The sequence below is a fragment of the Babylonia areolata genome, chromosome 16, assembly GCF_041734735.1.
Source record: "Babylonia areolata isolate BAREFJ2019XMU chromosome 16, ASM4173473v1, whole genome shotgun sequence".
Lineage (NCBI taxonomy): Eukaryota > Metazoa > Mollusca > Gastropoda > Neogastropoda > Buccinidae > Babylonia > Babylonia areolata.
This window is the reverse complement of record NC_134891.1, coordinates 10853742-10878068: the sequence shown is the minus strand read 5'-3', so window position 1 is coordinate 10878068 and position 24327 is coordinate 10853742. Positions and strand designations below refer to the sequence as shown.

The 24327-nt window shown below is 41.1% G+C and overlaps 1 protein-coding gene across 1 annotated transcript in view; it reads left to right on the top strand.

The window, feature by feature from the left end:
- LOC143291145 (uncharacterized) overlaps positions 1-24009 on the top strand; it is a 24983-nt gene extending 974 nt beyond the window's left edge. The window contains exons 2-5 of the mRNA XM_076600821.1: positions 13568-13755; positions 16108-16205; positions 18201-18353; positions 20411-24009. Coding sequence (XP_076456936.1) covers positions 13631-13755; positions 16108-16205; positions 18201-18353; positions 20411-20580 — 546 coding nt within the window. The 5' untranslated portion in view covers positions 13568-13630 and the 3' untranslated portion in view covers positions 20581-24009. The remainder of the gene's footprint in view (positions 1-13567; positions 13756-16107; positions 16206-18200; positions 18354-20410) is intronic.
- Positions 24010-24327: the final 318 nt, after the last annotated feature.

The window sequence follows — 24327 nt, the reverse complement described above, 5'->3', positions numbered from 1 at the left end:
TCTTGACATGTGATTACTGTTTAACCATTGTGTTGTTGGTACATGGTCATTGTGTTACCTTTGTGTTGTCAGTAGATGGTCGTTGTTCTGAGTATTTTTGGTACATGATCATTGATTTACCTTTGTGTTGTTGGTATGTGGTCACTGAGTTACCTTTGTGTTGTTGGTAGGTGGTCATTGTTTTACCTTTTGTGTTGTTGGTACGTGGTCACTGTTTTACCTTTGTGTTGTTGGTACATGATCATTGTTTTACCTTTGTGTTGTTGGTAGGTGGTCAGAGTTTCCTCTGTATTGTTGGTAAATGGTCATAGTTTTGCGCTTGTGTTGGTGTTAGATGATCATAGGTTTCCTTTGTATACTGTCGGTAGGTGGTCACTGTTTTACCTATGTTTTGTTGGTAGATGGTCACTGTTTTACCTACGTCATGTCGGTAGTTGGTCACAGTTATACCTTCTTGTTAAATAGTGCCAAGACTACTCTTTGATGCTTCTTCCCCGTCCTAATGGAAAACAGTGACATAAGACCCTGGCTTTATTTATGACTATTATTTTGCACATTCTGTAACATCCAGTTAGCCGTTCGGACGTGAGGTGTGGCGTTCAGTTTTTCATCTCGTTTTTTCTTTAGGTATTTTTTTTTCAAGGGTTTACATTCGCGTATAAAAGAAAACACACCACACATACGATAATCAAGGATATTTTGCCCTTTGCCCCCAGTTGGGGTACTGACGATGTAAATAAAGTAACATCATAGCGATCATACACAACAATTAAAACGCGAACAGCCGCAATTCAAACAACATAAAATTGTTGATGATAACGAATAAAAAAATTGATCACATCATCTTGCAATCTTTCCCACTTTTATGAATTTCCTCCACTATCAAAATACACTCTCCAACCTGCCTTCAATTGCAGAAATCAGAAACTGGTTTTGGATTCAAGAATTTGTTTGGAATGAACTCGGGTATTCCATAATGAATAGAAATTAATTTCCAATGACATCAATATTGCAGTGACAAGTACGCAATTCACAGTTCAAAACTGCCCTCAAGGCACACCTGTTCAGACAGTCATACAATATCGTATGAAGCAGAGGTGTGTGTGTGTGTGTTTGCGCGCCTGCGTGCGCGTGCTTGTGTCTGTGTATTGCGTGTGTGCAGGTGGGTGGGTAGGTATGTGCATGCGCGTGTGTGTTGTGTTTGTATACGGGTGTGTGTGTGTGTGTGTGTGTTCACCCCTACCACTCTGCCCCCCTTCCCTCCCTATCCCTTCGCCCCCCCCCCCCCCCCATCCCCCCCCGCCCCCCACCCCCTCCTTCTTGTCTCCCTTCCCGCTCTGTCCAAAGTCCAGTCTTTGAGGTCGCGCCAACACCGCGCCACCCTCCCTCCTTCTACCTTCCGCACCCCCACTCCCTAGTCGGCCCTCTTTGGTCAGCGACGCCGCGTTACCCGCCCCAGCTGTAGGAACACGTGCAGTTATGTGATGTCTGCCACAATCCCCGTGCTGAAACATATGTCGGTGTTTTCGAAACATGCTTGTGTCGGCGTGTCGGAACATCCCATGTGGCAGCCTGTCTTTCAAGTCGTTCCCCATCTCCCCGTTCACAAACACGGCTGAGGTAGATGGCGGGACTTTGGAATGTAAGCTAGGGAGAATTTATGCTAATGTGAACTTTGATCATGCTGGCTAACATGCTGAGAGTTGTATTGTCCTGTCTCCCCAGTCTCTTTGTGACGTAAACGGGTGAACTTGTTGTCATAGAATGTGTACAGCCAAGTGGGTAGAATTGTAGCAAATCAGATCAATCTGTTGAATTGGACGAATTGGGATTAAGCAGTGATTCTGTCAGTCATTCACATAGCGTCACTAGGACAGTTTCAGTTTCAGTAGCTCAAGGAGGCGTCACTGCGTTCGGACAAATCCATATACGCTACACCACATCTGCCAAGCAGATGCCTGACCAGCAGCGTAACCCAACGCGCTTAGTCAGGCCTTGAGGAAAAAAAAAAGGACAAAGATTGGTTACTTCAGTTCAACTAGTTGGGGGAGTGAGTGTTGTAGCTTGCATTAGTATGCGTAGTATGTTGTGGGAAGGGATAAAACCAGTCAGCACAGCCAGTTCTCAGCTGTCTCCCAGAAAAACTGACTGACACAGGGTGACTGACTGATCAGTGATGTGAGGAGCAAGGAAATCCCTGTTGGGCATGTCAGTACATGACTTGTAATGGTTTTATGTTATGTTGATAACTTAGTTGTGTTGGGAAACTATGTTTTGTGTCGGTGAACAGCCAGTTTGAGTTGACCTTATGGCTTGTGGAAAGAAAAGGGGTTAATGTGTGAAAGCTACCCATTGAGGGAAGTACTGGCCTATATCTTTTGAGTCCACCCCATCCCCATCCCTCTTCTGTTTTGTTACAGATATCTTGTTCTGAATTTTTGATGTATTACTTACTTGTTTTGTAAAAAGTAGGTGGTGTTGGGTCAGTGTGAACTGAACAGATCTATAGGCTAACACATTGTCAGTGTGTGTTGAGGGTTTTTCATGTGTGTGTGCACATGGGAGTAACAGCAAATGTTGTGGAACACGTTTGATTTGTTGGTTGTTATGGTAACATGTGTAGGAGTTGTGCTATGTGTCAGTGGTTTACTTAGTGGGAAAGCACATTTTAATGTGATTAATGAGTTGGTAAACTATGAGAGCACTGAGGGTCAGTGCTATGTTGTTGCACATTGATTGCTGCTTACCAGAGATATGTTGGAAGTAATGATTTCCATACATGTACTTGTGTCAGTCGGACACTTTATGAAGGCAAAGAGGAGATTTGTTTGGTCATGATAACACACAGTTTTATTGAATGATGCGTAACATGAGTTGAACACTCTGGGTTGTATTGGTCAGTCATAGGTAAGGTGCACAGTATGGTATGTCACTGTTGGTGGCAGGTAAGCTTGGTGAAGCTTGTTTTTACCACACATAGATCTATGTGTGAGAAGAGTGCATACTGGTGGGCATGTGAAGAAAGGTGCTGAGAGGGTATAGGCCTTTCATGTCAGTGATGTCAGGATATTTTGATATTTTACCTGACCTGGGTTTTGGTTTTGTGTTTTGTGTTCCAGGTGTGCTGTTTGTAGATGCTGCTTGTAGGTGCTCCTTTAAGTGTAGGGTGAACTTTTTACTGTGTGCTGCTTGTAGGAAGTACTTGAAGCAGGCAGTGTGTGCTGCCTTAGTGTTTGTTGCTTTTGCTAAGTAGGGTGAACTGCTTAGTGTGTGTGCTGTACTGTAAAGTAAACACTCTATAAAAACCACTCCATGTGGCCCTGCTATTGATGTGAGGAGAGCGAGTGAGTGAGTGCATCCTTAGTCGATCCTATATCCCCCTGTCTGCTCCCCTCTGTATTGAAATCGAACGAACCACAACACTTTCAGAACACAACAGTTTTTACAGTTATATTGTGTAAATATATATGTGAGACATTCTTAACACGTACTGTTTTGTGATGTAATGCTGTAATTTGTTTACTCTGTTTTTCATCTGAGTGTGCTTTTGTTGTTGTTGATGGGTGTGTGTGTGTGGTGTGTGGGGGAGGAGGGGGCGCGGGGGGGGGGGGGTGTGTGAGTGTTTTTACAACGCGTATATAGTTTACAATTTCAGTTTAATTTCATAAATCTAATGTACATTAAAGAGGCTATGCCAGTCTTGAATAAAAGCTAATTTGTGTTTGCACATTTCTTCTGTCTTTGCTGCTGTGTGCAAATGTCAGATGATCCGTATAAGGACAGGCTCGGTGCTTCCTTTTTTAGGAAGTGTCTGGGTTTGTTCCAATGTGACTTTTATTTGCCTATGTGCTAGCTGAATCGGTAGTGTAGGCGGCGCTGACTTAAAGCTGTGTCCATTGTGGGTGGAGAGAGTTGCCACTCTTTACTATTTGTTAATGTACATACGTTTACTAGAAATGTTTGATATATATTGCTTTATCATGTAATGTTGTAGTTTGTTTCAATTGTTTGTCATGTATGTGTGTGGTGTGTGTGTTGTGTGGTGTATGTGGTGTGTGTGTGGTGTATGTGGTATGTATGTGTGTGTGTGTGTGTGTGTGTGTGTGTGTGAACATTTGTTTCATCTACTGTACAATGTTCTTCGAGGAAATGTTTAGCAGGAACTGTTTTATCATGTAATGTCGTAATTTGTCTGCTTTGTTCGATTGTTCTGTGTTCGTGTGTGTATGTGCGCGTAGGTGTGTGTAACTGTGTGTGTGTGTGGGTGTGTGTGTGTGTGTGTGTGTGTGGTGTATGTGGTGTGTGTGTGTGGTGTATGTGGTGTGTGTGTGTGTGTGTGTGTGTGTGTGAACATTTGTTTCATCTACTGTACAATGTTCTTCGAGGAAATGTTTAGCAGGAACTGTTTTATCATGTAATGTCGTAATTTGTCTGCTTTGTTCGATTGTTCTGTGTTCGTGTGTGTATGTGCGCGTAGGTGTGTGTAACTCTGTGTGTGTGTGTGTGTGTGTGTGTGTGTGTGTGTGTGTATGTGTGTGTATGTGTGTGTGATTGCGTGAGTGCGTGGGTAGTTTGTGTCAATATGCGTGTGTTTGTTGGTGCATGCGTGTGTGCGTGCGTGCGTGCGTACGTGCGCGCGCGCGCGTTTGTGTTTAGTATGTATGTATGTATGAATGTGCGTGCGTGCGTGCTTGTGTGCGTCTTTCAAATTTCTGCATTGTCGTTGTTATCATTATTTCGTTTTTATCTTTTTTCATGCCTGATACATTTCTTGATTTATTCAATGACACGATCTCTTTTATTTGTTCTCTCCTACCTATGTTTCCAATTATATGTGTATGTTTGTGTGAGGATGTTTGAGAGAATGTAGATATCTAGAGCTATTGCATGCAATATTCACACATTCCAGATTCCTATCCCTCTCCAGGATCTTCCTAAAAGGACGTATCTAAAAGTTCAATGTAGAGATGACAATTCCATGCCGATGAATGCAACTTTAAGAACGCAAATACCATTAAGCATGAAACTAAACGACGATGATATGAATCCTCCCCTGGTATCGTTGAGGAATTTATTCTGTTTCGCCATTGTCCAACATCACACGTGATCAGTGATGTTGGTACATGACAGTGGTGTTGGTACATGGCAGTGGTGTTGGTACATGACAGTGGTGTTGGTTGGTACATGGCAGTGGTGTTGGTACATGACAGTGGTGATAGTGGTGTTGGTACATGACAGTGGTGTTGGTACATGACAGTGGTGTCCTTCTCCCTGCAGGAGAAACACATATGCACGTACACACGCACGCACGCACGCACCCACGCACACACACACACACACGCGTGCACGCACACACACACACACACACACACACACACACACACGCACACACACACACACACGCGCGCGCGCGCGCGCGCGACACACACTCACTCACGCACACACATTAACGCACACACACAGAGAAAATTTCCAGGGGGAAAATATTTGCAAAGATCAAGAATGGCAAGACTGTGAGGCTGGAGGTGGAGGTGGATGTTGACGAGGTACTGCGCCGTGGAATGTGACATTGTGACTCTGACACTAGTACATGAGAGCGGTGATGATGAGAGGGGGACACGCGCATTAACTTTCACACAGACGTACCTACAATATGAACACGCGCACATTGGAACGCTCACATAGCCACATGCGTGCGCGCGCGCACCTACTTCCCATGTTGACACGTACATACGCGCACGTCTGTACAAACAACCACCAAGTATTATTAACGCAAAATCAAATTAAACCACAAACACACACACTCGCACACAGTTGGCAACTGACGGTTGTGACTGAGTGCTTTTTTTCTTTTCTTTTTTTTAATAATAATATATATATATATATATGTGTGTGTGTGTGTGTGTGTGTGTGTGTGTGTGTGCGTGTGTGTGTGTGTACATGTATATTATGATTGGAATACGTTTAGAGACAAACGATTCACTCAACGTTTATTCATTTCATACACTTTTTTCTGTATGAATACATTATTTCCGCACACAACAGAGAGAGGTTAAATTTACAGCCCACTTCTCCTCGCAAGATTTGTGTGTTGCGCTTGCGTGTGGATTCTCCGGTTCTGTGTGCTGCTATGCTTGCTGTTGCTCGTTGTATCCTTGGGTGTGTCCCGCTTCTACCGCGTCTTCCTTCATTGACTGTCGTTTCCCCCTCCCCCTTCTTGTCATTACTCCTCCCGCGCACCCCGACCCTATGTTCCCTACTCCTCCGTGTTGGACACAATATTGCCGACTCCTTGGGAAATTTGTGGTGTGTGTGTGTGTGTGTGTGTGTGTGTGTGTGTGTTGGAGCTCATGTACGTTTATATGTATTTGACTGTGCTTTCATATCTATGAAACTGCGTTTTGGGGGCATATCTGTTATGCATGTGTGGGTGTATGTGTGAATGTGTGTCTTCATGTTTTATGTTTATTTGCTTATTTATCATCATTGTTGTCTTATTTATTTAATTATTTATTTATTATTATTATTATTTTATCATTATTTTCATTACTACTTTTTTCTTTTTTCTTTTTTATCATAATTATTAGTTATTTATTTATTTATTTATTTATGTACGCTTTTTTTTTTCTTTTTTTTTCTCAAGGCCTGACTAAGCGCGTTGGGTTACGCTGCTGGTCAGGCATCAGATGTGGTGTAGCGTATATGGATTTGTCCGAACGCAGTGACGCCTCCTTGAGCTACTGATACTGATACTGATCCTTGTGCTGGAGCGAACTGTGCCGTGTATTCCGCGGTGCGTCAGTGTGTGAAGTTTAAACTTTCCCAATGGACGTATTTGCGTGGGGGTGTATGTTGTGGCGATTGTGCAGGGCATGACTTTAATGGATTGCGCAGATAACATTGCCATGCATATGGTCATTTTGTTGCATGGTTTTTTGTTGTTGTTTTTTTGTTTGTTTTTTTTTTCCCCACATGCATGTGCGTGCGACATGCTCCCACTTACGCACACGCTATGTTAACACAAACAGGACACAAACACAGGCTGCTTTTTTTTTTTTTCCCCCAGTGCTGCGCGAACGTCGCCTCGCCGCAAGATCCCACCGGAGATTAGAAAAGAGAGATAAACCACTTGCAGAAATTGCTGAAGCCAGGCAGCCTGCGCCGCGACACGCATTCATTATTCATGAGCTGCCTTTGCCCCGCCCATACGAAAGGAAAGCGTCAGTCGAACGCAGTCTCCTGAGTGATTTTATAATTTGGATTACACCTTTTTTCCCTTTTCTGTTTGCTTCATCCCACGCAGATGTCAAACTCAATTTTGTTGTGAATAACATTCCTAAATATTTATATGTATTGGTTACTTTTATTTCCCTATCACCACAGCACCATTTTTCACGAGTCGAAAGATGACCTCCATTGCGGAAAACTATAATATTGGTCTTATCGAGATTCACTGTTTGTTGTAGTCTGTCTGTTTCTTGCTTAAGGGCATTTAATTGATTTTGTAACCCTATGGGTGTGTCAGACAAGAGAACAACATCATCAGCAAATAGCATTAAGAGCAAATCTGTTGCGCCAGGTATCATTTGTATTCCATGTCTCCCCTTCTTTGATAACTCCACTGCCAATTCACCGATGAAAAAGGAAAACAGCTGTGTGCTTGGCATACAACCTTGTTTAACCCCTCTTGGACACTGAAAAAAGTCTGAATAAATACCTTTGTCACGAACACATACAAGTACAGAATCGTAGATGCTTTTAACAGCCATGTAAAACTCCCGAGAGAGAGAGACAGAGACAGAGACTTAGAGAGAGAGAAAGAGCACAATACAATGGTCTGCTCGGGCAACATGAAGCATTCGTATATATATGAATTATATATATGATTATGTACATATAGATAGATTTAGATTTACATACTGATAGATCTATATGAAATTATGTATATATGTATTCATGTATGTATGTACAGACAGATGTTAGAAGAGAGACAGAGCTGAATATGTGTTTTATGTTTTGATATTTTTTTTTTTTTTAAGAAATGGTGATGTAAACCAGAAAGTGTGAAGAAAAAGTAGCGTTACGAAAACGCAGTTCAATAATTTATAACAGTCTCTCTCATGTGCAACATTGCGCTGGGGGAGGGGGGGGGAGTTGGTGGTGGGGGGAGCTGCTTTATTTTCTTTTTATATTATCTATATTCAAGCAGATGCAAACGTGCTAAAAACCAAAGCAAAAATGAATCGGTTTTCTTTGTATACAGCGAATCTTACTACACGTGGGAAATTCCAGGCGTAACTTAACTTTCGCTTTACTGCAGCTGAACCGTCAGAACCGACCAGTTTCCTTCGGGTGGGGAAGGAGAGGGTGATTTACCCCCACCCTTCCGCACTGCGTGTGTGCCCCAAAACGGCTTCAGCACTGTTATAGACAGTAAGAAGGGGCCTGCCGCGAGTGGTTTATCTCTCTTTTCTAATCTCCGATCCCACTCACTTGACCAAAACTTAGCTGTATGTCTAAATGTGTGCTTTTCTGTTGATGTACTTTGTTTTTATTTTAGCTTGTCCCGTCGTGGATGATATAAATGATTGTCACTCAGTGATGGGTACTCATAAAGCAGTGTATTTTTCTTTATATGAAAGCCTTTGCACAGTTGTACTATGTACCATGCAAACAATACAATGAGTGGATGCCTTCTAGACTCCACTAGAAAATATAGTATAAGCCATTAATTACTTGATATATTAGCCAGAATAATAATAAAATAAAATGGAAAATATAAGCATTGTTTCCTTGACCTGTCAAGGACTGGGTAACGTTAAAAAAAGGAGAGATGTTTTTAACTTTCTTAGACAAAAGAAACACTCCATTTATCTCCTTCAAGATACACATATCGACCCAAACATTGAATCGTATGTTAGATCTGAATGGGGTTACACTTGTCACTTTGCATCTCATAATTCACAATCCAAAAGTGTTGCTGTTATGTTCAATAACAACTTTGAATTTAAAATTAAAAATGTGTACAAGGATTCTAATGGAAAGTACAAAGATTCCCCAGAATTTTACGATGAACTGGAAAAAAATATTACACAGTTTGGATACTCAAACCTGATTATTGGAGGTGACTGGAATCTAGTTTTTGACCCACATTTTAATTATAAACACATAAATAACCATAAAGCTAGAGACAAAGTAGAAGACATTATGATAAACTTAGATATGTATGATGTTTGGCGAGACTTAAACCCTGATAGTACACGTTTTACATGGCGTAGACCATCCCCTTTTCAACAGAGCTGTTTGGACTTCTTCCTTATATCTGAATGTTTGATACAGTATGTACATGAAGCAGACATCCAATATGGCTATAGGACAGACCATTCAATGATAGTTCTTAAATTTTCATTTGGTGAAAAAATTAAACGAAAGTCTTTTGGGAAATTCAACAATTCTTTACTGAAAGATATGGATTATGTAAATGAAATCAAAGAAGAAATTAAACAAGTTATTAGAGAATATGCAGTTCCAATATACAATTATGAAGAATTAAGAAACATTCCAATGTCCGAAATACAGTTTGTAATATCACACCAATTATTGTTAGATGTTCTATTAATGAAGATTAGATCAAAAACAATCTCATGCGCCACAATGAAAAAACGTAAAACAGAAGAGGAAGAAAAACAGTTAGAAACAGAAATACAGAACTTAGAAAGCAGGAATGTCAGAACATGTCAAGAAAATGACAGAACAGAAGATAATAAGTCAAAGCTTGTAGATATTAGAAAAAAGAAGATGGAAGGTGTACTCATGCGTTCAAGGGCCAGATGGATCGCAGAAGGAGAAAAATTATCAAAGTACTTTTATAATCTTGAAAAAAAGGTACTTTGTAAATAAGAGTATGAAGAAATTAGTTACAGACAAAGGAGAAGAATTTCATGAACATAATGTAATATTAAAGGAGGTTAATGATTTCTATAAACATTTATATAAAAAGAGACTTGTTCAAACATGTGATATAGCAGATATTGTTAAGGAAATGCCTAAACTTAGTAATATAGAAATAGAAAATCTTGAGGGTGAAATTACTTATGAAGAAGCTACCCAGGCACTTAAACGCATGCAGAACAATAAGAGTCCAGGTACTGATGGCTTTTCTGCCGAATCTTTTAAATTCTTTTGGAAGGATCTTGGCTACTTAATTGTCAGGTCACTAAATGAAGGTTTGAAGAAAGGTGAACTGTCAGAAACACAGAAAGAAGGCATAATAATTTGTATACCAAAGGGTGACAAACCACGAGAATTTATTAAGAACTGGAGACCGATTTCTTTATTAAATGTTGTTTATAAAACTGGATCTTCTTGCTTAGCAAATAGAGTTAAGACTGTGCTGTCCTCTTTAATTAGTGATGACCAAACAGGAATTATGTCTAACAGATTTATTGGTGACAATATTAGATTAATATATGATATGATTCATTATTTAAATTCAAAGCAGTTGCCTGGTTTATTGATTTGTATAGATTTTGAAAAAGCGTTTGTTACTGTTGACTTAACTTTCATGATGAAAGTGTTAACAGCGTTTGGATTTGGTCCAGTCTTCTGTAGATGGATAAGTACTTTTTATCAAAATATTAAATCAGCAGTAGTAGTAAATGGAACGGCATCTTCTTGGTTTCCAGTAGAGGGAGGATTTCGTCAAGGTGATCCCATTTCACCCTACTTATTTCTTTTATGTGTTGAAATCCTTGGCTTAATGATAAGAGAAATTAAACTGATTAAAGGTATTAATATTAACAATACATATCATAAAACTGCACAGTTTGCAGATGACACCCAATTGATGACCAAAGGAGATAGAATATCGTTTGAGGAGATCATAAGGACAGCCGACTTGTTTAGTAGTTTTTCAGGATTATTTATGAACACAGGTAAAACTCAAGGAATATAGCTGGGTAGCAGAAAACAATGTCAAATTAGATATCTACCTCATTTAAAAATGGTGTGAAACCTACCAAAATTTAAAATCTTAGGAGTGTGGTTTACTGTTGATTTAGAAGAATGTGATGAATTAAACTATAAAGACAAAATGTCTGAAATTAGAATGTTATTTAGAATATGGATTAAAAAAAAAAAATAAAAAAAAACAACCGATTACTCCTGTAGGAAGGATAGCTGTTCTCAAGTCATTGATTATATCAAAAATAACCCATTTATGGATGTTTCTACCATATCCACCTGATGAATATATTGATGAGCTGCAGAAGGCATGTTTTAAATTCATTTGGAACAAAAATCAGGATCGAATAAGTAGAAAAACAGTAATTAAAAGTACAAGAGTAGGAGGATTAGGAATGTTTGACATCAAACAATTTATTAAAGGTCTTAAACTGAGCTGGATACATAAATTAAAGTTTTCAAACCATAAATGGATATTAATAATAAAAGAAAGCAATCCAGTTATTGAAGATATTGGTAGATATGGACCCTGTCCACCAACACCTAATGACAAGAATAAGTTCTGGATTCATGTTTTCCAAGCCTACAAAGAATTTTGTCAGAAGGTCCCACTATCAAGCAGCAAAGAAGTTTTTGGCAGAACCAATCTTTCTGAACCAAAATATTAAAATTGGAAGTAAGATTTTATTATACAGAAATTGGATGGAAAAGGGGCTCTGGAATATTTCTCATCTAGTGCATGGGGACAGTAGTTTCCTTTCCTATGAAGATTTTAGTCAAAAGCATGGAAATATAACACATTTCCTTACTTTAAATGGTTGCATAAGGTCAGTTAGAAATTATATTTAAAAAACCTGAACATTTGCAGATGAGAAAATCATTACAAATGATATATTCAGTGAAAAAAGGAACAAAAGTTTATTACGACACTCTAGTTAAAAACAATATGACCCCTAAATGCTGTAAGAAATGGAACGATTTGTTGCAACTGAACATTAATTGGAAACAGACATTTCACAAAATACACAAAATAAGTGATGTCAACTTAAAATGGTTTCAAATAAGAATAGTTCATAGGATTGTTGCAACAAACAGATCACTGAAACAGATGAATATCTCTCATAATGATAAATGTAGCTTCTGTGGATCACATCCAGAAACCATTGAACACCTTTTTTGGAGATGTGAGATTGCGCAGAGATTTTGGACTGCTTTCCAAACTGATATTAATAACAAATGCAATAATGTATACAATGCCCAATTATGTGAAGAATTAGTTTTATTTGGAAACTCACGCACATTTGCTACAGATGACATTTTAGATTTCATTATTTTACTTGCCAAAAACGTTCTGTACAAATGCAAATTCAATAAACAACCACCACAACTCAATGCATTTAAAACGCAGCTCAGATACAGATACAAAATCGAAGAACATGCATCTTATATACTAATGAACCATCATGCTTTCCGTACAAAGTGGAACAGTTACCTTCCAATTATGGAAACTGTTGCTTAATCACAATTTCGCATGTTCCATAGTTATCATTCTGTATAACAGTCCTTACTTTGTACTAGCAGGTCTTTATTTATTTTTTTTATATTTATTATTTATTTATTTTTTGAATTATTATGGTTGTTGTTGTCTTTACAATGTGATTAACTACAAGCTCTCTTTTCCAATAATGTAGAAGTGGTTTACTCATGCTCCTTACTATTATGATATTATAATGCCACCACTCGCTTTCACCTCACCCTTGATACCATTACTGTAATAGTGTAATAGTTGACATAATTGATACTGTTGCTATGTTACAACTGGTCCAGGATGTTTTGTTATGAATATCATCTTAAATCATCATGATTACTACAATCATTAATGTGTAAACATTGATTGATTGAATGATTGGACAAGTTGGGTTTTTTTTTATGTTGGTGTTGTTACAGATTTGTTTTACCTTGTTTAGTCTTCTTTTCTTTTTCTTTTTTTCTTTTTTTTTTTTGTTCTGTTTTATCTTTCTCTCTGTAGTGGAGGATGCTACTGTTCGTTTTATATTGTTTGTTTCATACTTTTCTCTGTATTGTATACAAGTTTTTGGAAATTTTTCTTTTAATTATATAAAAATAAAAATAAAAGTATTTCCCTTTGAAGAACAGATGAAACTTGCATCAGCAAAATCTATCTTGAAAAGTATAACAGTTCAAAATTCAAATATTGCCGAGATCAGTTTGAAATCAAACCTTCATTTCCGTAACAGAGCACAGTCTATTCACTCCCTCGCGACTATAGGTACTTATACCTCTGGAATATTTCAAACATCCGGAGTGAACCCAAATCAAACTGCCCCTCGGTTGTGGTTTTTCGCCACGGTCTGACGACTGGGAGGGGCGTGAGGGTGAGGGTGGGGGGAAAGGGGTGAGGTCGTGGGTTCAAAACCGATCAGAGTAAAAAAAAAAAAAAAAAAAAAAAAAAAAAAAAAAAGCTGGTACCGGTGGCACAGCGAGTTAGTGCACAACTGACAGACTGACAGATCTTTTTCTGTTTGTGTGTGTGTGTGTGTGTGTGTGTGTTTGTTGTTCTTTTTTTGTTTTTGTTTTTTTACAGACAGCTGTTACCGGGAGACACAGTGAGTCAGTCCACAGATCTGCTTCAGTCCCGTCACTGACCATGGGGTTCGTCATGCCACACGCCATCATCCTGGTGGCCGGAGGAGTTGTGGGCCTTGCTCTCATCTTACAGATCGTGGGCCTGGCCACGCCAGCATGGACCACCTACGAGGAAGTACGACATAGGTACGTAATGGATCTGGCCTGTGTAATTTACGTGGCGTAGTAGTGGCTTAGTGGTAACGCTAACAACCAGACTAGAAAGCGAATGGTCCCTGGTTTGAGTCCCAGAGTGGGGTTTATCTATATCTTCCAATCTATCTATCTATCTATCTATCTATCTATCTATATAAACAACAAGGGGTTTGAACTGCACTGCACTGTCGCGACGCGTTCTGCCTGGGAAAAGCAGCTCGAATTTCACATAGGGAGCTGAGCTGTAAGAAAACGTTAGACAACTCAGTACAGTGTAATCTTTTACTTCTCTTTTCCTTGTTCTCCCACCTTCCTTGCTGTCTTACTAGCATTACCCTCCAGCAGCTCAGTAGTATCGTTACCACATATATATATATATATATATATATATATATATATATATATATATATATATATATAGCTACCCACATAGAATGAAAGAGATTGTGTGTGTGTGTGTGTGTGTGTGTGTGTGTGTGTGTGTGTGTGTGTGTTTGCAGGCAGTGTGATCTGTGTGTGGCGGAACAGTACTTTTTAGCGCACGCCACAAACACTCAGGATGCACTGCAGCAGAATCGGTTAAGCGCTGGACTTGTGATCCAGTGTTCACCAGTGATCAGGGTTTGAAACCCCGCTTCGGCATGGTGCTGTGTCCTTGGGAAAGGCGCTTTACTCCGAATGTCCTCACTCCACCAGGCGTCAATGGGTACCTGACTTCGGTTGGGGAAGGTTACAATGGCAGAAGGAGAGAATTAGGCCTCGTCTTCATATGCCGAACCATAGACACAGTGGATATTATGAATCTTTCTTTTTTCTTTTTTTTTCTCCCCCCCCCTCCCCCCCATCATCTGCACCATTTCAGTGGCATTACACCAACGCCGCTCATTCCGAGTCCCCCATACAAGGCCACACCCCGGGTTCGCCAGTGTCAGTCCCAGCGCCGGCAGTCCACATGGAACCATCGATGTTAGGTCGCCAGGAGGCCACACACCAGAGGAGACCCTGCACTGCTGCAGAGGCACTTCGGTGGTGTTCGGTAGCGCCTGTTCTGATTTAACGTACTTAGGACACCACCTACTAAGCCTACTAGTGACGACAATAATGGCTTAGTCGCGGAGCCAGAGTGAGCGAGCGTCTCCCCTAGAGTGGAGACCGCCACCACGTCCCTGCAAAGACAGTCCCCCATGAATCCGCCGACACTGAAGACCTTGACAAGACTCACTCCAAGCGCGGATGTGGAGGGGTATCGAAACTGAGGTCAACATGAGAGCAGGGCATGAAAGGCCACATAATTTGTGATTTTTCTTTATATTGATGATGATGGAAGAGGAGGAGGAGGATGGAGGTCCATTTAGGTTGGGCACTACGTGACAAGGTTGCACTCTACGCTTCATATCATAATAATATCCCGGCGTCAACCAGGCCCGAGAGATAGACACTTGCAGTGTTGGTCAGGAAATTAGAGGAATACACCCAAAGACGCATCCATGAAGTGGATGACACTCAACTGTGTGGTGCCAGTCTCCCCATTTAAACCCACAGCACACTCAACTCTGGGTAGGAGCCGGCCACGGGCCGAAAAACCCACCTCCGCTGGAATTCGAATCCGCGTCCTCCCAGCCGTCAACCCGCAACGCTAACCACTTCGCCATGGTGACTGGTTGTCTTCATGTGTACTTGTTTTACTATCAAAACGGGGTTTTTTGTTTTGTGTTTTTAGGTACAGAATTTTGCGAGGGACAGCCCTTTTGTTCCCGTGGGTTGTTTTACGTGCGCTAGGTCATGCTGCACCCGGGACCTCGGTTTATCGTCTCATCCGAATGACTAGCGCCCATTGTCCATACATGTAGAAACAGACAGATATAGAATTGTGCATGAATGAAAGTGAAAAAAAACAAAACAAAAATCAAAAAATCCTTCTCATGCCAACCCCTACTCCCTTCCTTTTGAATTGTGGTCCATGGCAAGTCCATTAAAACATTTTCAAAAAAAAAGAAAAAGAAAACAAAAGACTAGCGCCCAGACCACCACTCAAGGTCTTGTGGAGAGGAAGAAATCGAGTGTGAGATTCGATCCCGTGGCCTCAGACTCTCATGTTTTATATGTGAACGCGTTGCCGCTGTCCCACCACTCCACACCATATCCATGGTTGTCTTCTGACAACTCACATAACGGATTGAAGTTGTAGGTAAGATAAGCTTGTCTTGACTTATGTTCCCTGTGAGATACACTCTCTCTGTCGCAACTCCCCCCCTCCCACCCCAGCCCCCCCACCCTCCCACTACCACTTTGTGTTTGTAAGGTTTGGTTTGAATCACTCTCTCTCATAATTCTTGATTGCAGGTTTTCCTATGAATCTGGCCTGTGGAATATGTGCGTCAACGATATCTGTTTGAAAATCTCGCTCAGCAAACGTATCTTTGGCAAAGGCGATGATGACGGTGAGGCCTTTATTTTGTTTTTTCTCTGCCTGTCACCGCCTCCCTACCTCTGTCTCTTTGTCTGAATCACTCTCTTTCCCTTGCTCGCTCACTGTTTTTCTCTCTCTTGCTTCCTCTCTTTCTCTGCACTTTGCTCGCGTTTGCTCTTCTATTTCCGACCCCTATGCCCCATTGCCCCCGCTCGGTCTTGTCGTCTAATCTGTCTTCGTTCCGCCATTAACCTCTTCCTTCTCACTTTCTCCACTTTCGTTTTACCCTGTGCCACCAGGTTCTCTCTTTGCCCACCTTCGTTTTACTCTTCGCCTCTTTGTCTTCTCTTTGTTCGCTCTTTCTCTGTTTTCACATTACCCTTTGTCTCTATCTTCTTTTTTCCCCTTCTGTTTCTTCACTTTCGTATTACCCTATGCCTCTATGTTCTAGCTTCCTTCGTTTTCGTTTTACCTTTTGTCTCTATGTTCTCTCTTTATCTACTTTCCTTTTACCTTTTGCCTCTATGTTTTACCCTTTGTCCTCTTTCTTCTTCTTTTTTTTTTACAATAAAAGATATATACAAGCACAAATCTGCTGGCGTTCTAGTTCTGATAAGAAATGGCTTTGTACAGTATACTACCTTATTCAAAGAGATAGATGTAAGTGTAAAAATGACCCTGCTGTGTTCGATAAATACCGCATTGTGAACCATAGCTGTTTCCGAAAAGCTGTACTATTTTAAAAAATCGATAGTATATTATTTGGTGTAGAAGTTCTGTTTTGCGCTGTGTAGTTGGTACCTGAGATGTCCACCTATTTTAACAGAAATGCCTATGTTGAGCTGGAGGCTTCTATTGCCCAGCTCTGATAACGTTTTTTTAATGGGGTGACTTTAACTCTAGAACAAGGTAGCTACATGAGATTCTTGCTAGCAGTGACCACGTTGATGATGACGGGGACTTTGAGGATTTTGGTTTTCCTGGGCCATGACATGGGCCATAATCTATTAGCTTTTGCAGAACAACAGTTGGTTATTGAATGGACGGGTGGGGACTAACGCCGGGGTCGGTAAACAAGACATGTAAGAATGCGTCAGTGGTGGATTATGTAATTGTTTCACAGAATATGTTGCATAATGCTAAAGAGTTTTGTGTGGTGGACTTTAAATGAACTGTTTTCTGATGTTTATTGTCCAGTAACTTTGAAACTTATGATGCCTGATATTTCACACAATGAACTTCATGTTGTTGATGGCACACTTGACAATGATAATAGCGATGATGGGTCTATTCAGACCGTTTATGTAAAATGGTCGAGTAATTTAAAGGATAACTTCACTGAACGATTTGTTGACGCTGCAGTTAATGAGCAAGATAATGAATTAGATTTACTATAACACCCTGACACTGTTTCAGCAGACGCTTGTTTTTTTTTATCTCTGTTTTATCTGTCTTTGTTTTACCCTTTGTCTCTGTTTCAGACCCGAAAAAGTTTTCAAAAGTGTTGTTACCATTGTGGTTTTGCCATACGGAATACGATGTGTTTTCTTTCAGACCATTCACAATGTGGAAATGACGAATCAATAGCTCTTTCCGCGTTGCCACTGTCGGCCTCAGATCTTTCTGTTTCTGGAACATTCACTTGGAGCGAGCTCCCTCTTTCCCTTTGTCATTCTCTGCACTCAGTTCTTACAAGCCTTGTCTCAAAACAGCTCTATCCAGAGAAGCCACCATCACCACCACCACCACCACCCTCTCTCTCCCCTGTTTTTTACTGGTCTCCAGTTTCTCTAGCTTTCTATTCACATGCAAGTCTTTGTCTTGCATCTCTCTCAGTCAGAGTTATGCATTCGTGTGAATGACTGTTGTGTAAGCCCTTTGATTAATTTGTCTGTACCCCAGATCAGCGCTGTAAAGATTACTTTTATGACGCTATTATGATGATGATCTTTAGACGTGGGAATCTGAAAAAACAACATCTGAATGTGTGTGGGGGGGTGGGCTGTGTCTGTGTGTGTGTGTGCAGATGTTCCGGATTTGCTTTATGCATGTCGAGCGTTTGGCATCCTTGGCGTGCTGGAGATGGCAGCGTCTTTGGCCTGTGCTGTACTGACCTGTTTCATGAGTGACAAGGCCAAGATGTTCACGCTCGTTGCGGCAGGTGCTGCCGCTGTTGGAGGTGAGCTGTTCTCTTGTTCTCTTAAAGAGCACGTGTCGTACACTCTAGCCTGGCACGCCAGAACGGGAAAAGTATTTTCTCAGTGGTTAAGATGCTTATCTGCCAGTACAGTATCCCTGAGGGTCCGGATTCGAATCCCGGTCTTGCCTCTTTCTCCTATGTTTGACTGGAAAATTAAACTAAGCGTCCAGTCATTCGGATGAGACGGTAAACTGAGGTCCCGTGTGCAGCACACACTTGGCGCACTGAAAAAGAACCCATGGCGATCCAATAGTCTTCTGGTATAATTCAGTTGAAAAATTCCAATCTTACAGATACACAAATACATATGCATGCACTCAAGGCCGGACTAGTGCATTGGGTCACGCTGCTGGTCAGGCATTAGCCTAGCAGATATGGTGTAGCGTACATCCGAAACGGAAACGGAAACTGAAACTCCTTCAGAAGCACATATTGTACACACCAAAACAAAGTTAGCTATTTTCTTGTTCTCTAAAGACCACTTGCCATACAAAATGAGGTAAGCTATTCTCTTGTTCTCTCACGTGCACTTGCTGTACACATCGGAATGAAGTAAGGCATTATCTTGTTCTCTTATGTACATACACCGTACGCACTGGATAAAGCTAAGCTGTTCACTTGTTTTGTAAAGAGCATATGCCGTACACACCAGAACCAACTAAGCTATTATCTTGTTCTCTCAGAGCACATGCCATATACATCAGAATTAGATAAGCTGTTGTCTTGATCTCTAGAGCACATGCCGAACACACCAGAGTTAGGTAATCTGTTGTCTTGTTCTCTAAAGAGCACATGCCGTACACACCAGAATTAGGTAAGCTGTTGTCTTGTTCTCTAAAGCACGTGCTGTACACTTTAACCTGGCACACCATACACGGCATTTCCTCTTTTCTCTCTTGTAAACAGTTGTCCATTCCATGTGACCTTGCCAGAACTCAAACGGGTAAACTTCAATCACATTCAACACAATGCTAAGCCCACATGCAGGGAAATCCTGAGAGCTGACTACCAAACTGATGACAGTTGTCTTCGGCTCGTTTTCAGATTCACCATGATGACCACGTGTTAAAGTTAAAAAGGGTTAAAGGGTCATATAGGCTTATACGGTCATTGGGGCATTGAATTCATATTTACCGTGTCTAGGGCACGGCATAGAAAGGCGGCGCCCAATCCTCTCCTTTCACTGATGTAACCTTCCCCACCCGAGGCCAGTTACCCAAACACATCTGAGTGGAGTTCGGACAATGACTGAAATGCCTTTCCCATGTACACAGCATCATGCCCAAACGGGGCCTCGAACCTTGATCACCAGTGATCACTGGATCAGAAGGCCAACGCCTAACCGACTAGGCCATGATGCCTCTTCTCTGAGCATGTGTACAGTCCGGAAAGTATCGTAAGGGCACAAACTTTTCCCAGTCACCAATTGTGCTATGGAAAAGCAAGTGTACGCTCTGAAGTTTAGCCACTTCAACTTTCTGATGAACAGAACAAGCTTTTGTATAATGGAAAGGTCCGTTCACAGTCTTGAAAAGGATGAACAATGTTGACTACAATTCTGACGTCAATGACAGTCCAAAACTGTCACATGACATGCTGAAAGATTACCAGGAAAAACAGGATGATGTATGTATTGATGTGAATGTTTGTATTCATGTAAGTTCATGTTCTGATGCTGAGGTCAAGTTTGATGTTTCACTGAGTGGTGGACATCTTGTTGAATGCATGACCTTGTGCCCCCAAAAGAAAACAAAGAGCATCAAAAAGTGCATCATGCCTACTTCAATTTGGTGTGGTTATGGAATCTGTAGAAAATAACACAACTTCAACAGTTATTCTTTCAGTGACTTGTGAAACACGAGACGTTCGAACTGATACATAAAACTGACTTTTGTTCCCTGAATATTTTCCAGTTTGTTTGTGCACTCGTGCATAAAGAGACACCATCATGGAATCTGCATGCTGTCTGTGTTCCCCCCCCCCCCCCCCCATCCCCCGCCCCTTCACTGACAAGTTGTTGCCTACTATTGTTGCAGCTGTCTGTTCCCTGATTGAGTTCGCGGTATACGCTGGAAAAGAGCCCTTCCTGAATCAGTCATTCCTTGATCACAGACTGGGCTACAGCTTTGCCCTCACCGTTGTGGCCTTCGTGTTAGCTGTGGTGGCTGTTGCCCTCTTCATCGTGGGGCAAAGGAAAGTGCAGTAATGGGTCAGCCCCCAACGTCCAGCCGGCGTGACATTTCACTACGCTTACCTTGCCTGCATCACGCTGATTTATCGCTTTACAACTTGTAACACAGTGATCGTTTAACTGATGTTGTACTGTTGTACTGACAACACAGCTTGTAGCACAGTAACCGTTTATTTTCAGATTAACTGATTGTGTACTGACAACATAAATTGTAGCACAGTAACAGTTGTTTTTTTGTTGTTGTCAGATTAACTGATGTACTGACAACACGAATTGTAGTGCGGTAACATTTTTTGTCAGATTAACTGACGTACTGAAAGAACTGTCAGTTATTGTCAGGTTAACTGATGTTGTTCTTAAGCGAGGAAAAGAAAAGAAAATCGAAGGAAATATATCAAAGATGTGCTCCATGGAGTGCATGCATCTGAGGCAACCAAAAAAGTCTACACTGAAATCTGGACCGTTTCGCTCATGACAGGGGTAAAGTTCATCATTGTGACTGAACTGACATGAACAATAAATTGTAGCTGAATATAGTTATCAGGGGCATGTAGAGTGATGTGCTGGACCCGTTGCATTTAGTTTTTATCCATTTCATGTTCGCTTTGATCCCAGTTAGTTTCTAGTTAATGGCTTAAAATTGTGTACTTTCATCCTGCCAGGAGACCTGCGCTTGTTTGCTGTTTGACATTGTCTGTGAAGAAGTAGTCACGTATATTATCAAGAAGAAGAGAACAGATTCACTTGTTTTTTCTATTTTTTCATTCATTAATATTTTCACCAGTTTTTTTTTTTAAGATTCCTTTTATCATGCACTTTCTTTTGGCTTCTTCCGAGCACCTTGCCATGGGAATGCATCACTTTCTTAGGCAGCCATACTCTGTTACCGGAGGCAGGTGCATGCTGGGTGTGTCTGTGTTTCCATGACACCCCACCAAGCCCTGACATGGATTTGCAGGACCTTTAAAGTTGCTTATGTTGGTCGGTGCATGTGTTCACCCACAAAGGAGATGAAGACACAGGCAGGTCAGCTTTCGTGCGGACCTAGAAGTTGGTGACACTCTCCATCCTCCCTACCCCTACCCCTTCACTGAGCTGGCACTAGTGGGGTTTGAACCACACACATCACGGACTCTCGCAACAGATTCCCAAATGCCTTGACCACTAACAAAACATTTAAAAGCCAATGTGCCCGTCAGCTTCAATCAAAAGAGAAAGGACGAGCGCAAACTGTGTGTCGAGATCAACAGCTGTCTGAAAGCGGGTTGTTTGCGTGGCAGTAAAGCCGTGGTGTGGCAATGAGCAACTGACCTACTTTCTTCGCCAGTCTCCGTCCTGAGGCGTTCTGTGCTGTGTTTCGTGTTGTTAGCCGCTGAAATGTCGCCTCCACTGATTTGTCACGTTGGTGACAGTTTCAGTTTTCAGTTTCAGTAGCTTAAGGAGGCGTCACTGCGTTCGGATAACTCCATATACACTACACCACATCTGCCAAGCAGATGCCTGACCAGCGGCGTAGCCCAACGCGCTTAGTCAGGCCTTGAAAAAAAAAGAAAAAAAGGTGAATGAATAATAGATAAGCGTACATAAATAAGTAAATAAATACATAAATAGATAAATAAATAAATAATAATTATAATATGAAAAAAAAAGGTTGAAAACGTCGGTGACAATTTTGGAAAACGTTGGTGACAATTTTTGCAGATCGGTGACAATTCAGAGCACCATCATATTGTTGCCGGTCGATGACATATCAGCGGTCGGTTAGCGGTTAGTAGTGGTTAGCGGTCAGCAATGGTCAGTGTCGGTGGTCAGCGGTGGTCAGCAGTCAGTAGTGGTCAGTGGTCAGCAGTGGTCAGTGGTCAGAAGTGGTTACTCATTGTCAGTGATGGTCAGTCGTTGTCAGTGGTTAGTAGTGGTGAGTGGTTAGTGGTGATCAGTGGTAGTTGTGGTGACCAGTGGTCAGTCGTGGTCAGCAGTGGTCAGCGGTAATCAGTGGATGCTGGTGGTCAGCAGTCAGTAGTGGCCAGAGGTATTAAGTGGTCAGTGGCAGTCAGTGATCATCAGTGGTCAGTGATCAGTAATGGTTAGTAATGGTCAGTGGTGAACAGTAGTAGCCAGTGGTCCAAACCGAAGGGAAAGTACTAACATTGCATAAGATACAGTTGTGAGCAGTGGTTCCAGACCAGGGATAACACAGACCCGGGGGAACAAAGAGCCAGAAAACGTAAATTTGGGGGAACATGGACCAAGGGGAACACAGAATTCGGGGATTATAGACCTGATTGAACTAAGACCCGGCTGAGAGAAAATTTGGGAGGACATATACCTAGGGATACATAGGGCTGAACCCACTACGTTCTTGAACACAAAACACATAAACTTACATTATCTTTCTTTCTTTCTTTCTTTTTTTAACCGTTTTATCTTTCTTTTTTTCAGGCGGGGGTGGGGGTAGGGGTGGGGGTTCATTCATTTCTTCCATTCCCTCATTTCGTTTCAAACTCTTTTTTTTTCTGTCTGTTTTCTTTTTCTTGCTTAAATTCCCTTCATTTCTTATTTCTTTCTTTTCTTCCTTCCTTAACTCCTTACTTCATTGCTTTCCGTGTTTTTGTTTTTTTTTGTCATCCAATGCTTCTTCATTACTCTTTCTTGTTCTTCCTTGTCCTTGCCGTCCTTTCGTCTTCAACATCATCAACACACAGAAAAACAGAGATAATTTAGTAAGTAACCGCTGACTTTGATCGACGCCAGTTCAACGGAGGCTACAATTTAGCGGTTAACACATGTCTCGTGTCATGTGTCTTGGTTTGAAGAGTAATGTTATCTGGAACGTTTCACGTATTCTGTGTCACGTGTGCTGTGTCACATGCTGTGTTTCATTTGTCTTGTGTCAAGTGTCTTGCATCGCGTGTCCTTACGTAACACACTGGAGGCATGGTTCTTGCAACCACAGTTAACACTCAGTGTTCGTTTGGTTTTGTCTAGCCATTGGACACACTGTGGTACTTTGCTTCTTGCCAAATATTTCTTGTAAAAGGATTATCTTCTGAGGCATATAACATCGAAGAAAATCTACTCGTGAACCAAAGAGTATATATATGTATTGTTGTCTTCTTTAAAAACAACAAATTGGCGTGATTTCTTTGCTAAGGCGAATTTGAGGCCTTATATATTTGAAACTGAACATGAGTTTACACGTTTTCTTGAAGTAAATGTGATGTTTTGCCTTTTTCCTTTGTACTGGATGTAATTTTAGAAGTACTTATATGCTTCATAGCATTTGCCTTTTAATGATCAAAGGAAGAAGACGTGGGTATAGAAGCTGTAGCCTTGTTTGAAAACCGCATATGCCAATATGTGTAGAAGCTGCACCCTTGTTTGAAAGCCATATATGTGTATGTGCTGTTCTATATTTGACTTTTGAATAAATGATTATGTAAATCATCCATGGCCTTGTGACACACATTACAAGATATGTGCACACTTGTGTGGATGGTGAAGACATGCATAACATGCAAAACACATTTGTTGTTTCACTGCTGGATCTTTGATGAAGACAGGACTGCAAATATGCTCACACAGGCACGCTTGACCATCAATAACACAGATAATATCAGTGTAAATGCAATACATTCCAGTCACGTTATATTGTATTCTACAGAATATAGTATGATATACATTCCATTATTCACACAGAACAATGCAATTCATTCCGATCATTTCATGTTCCTCAAAATACAGTACAACTTGTATGAAGTTGTT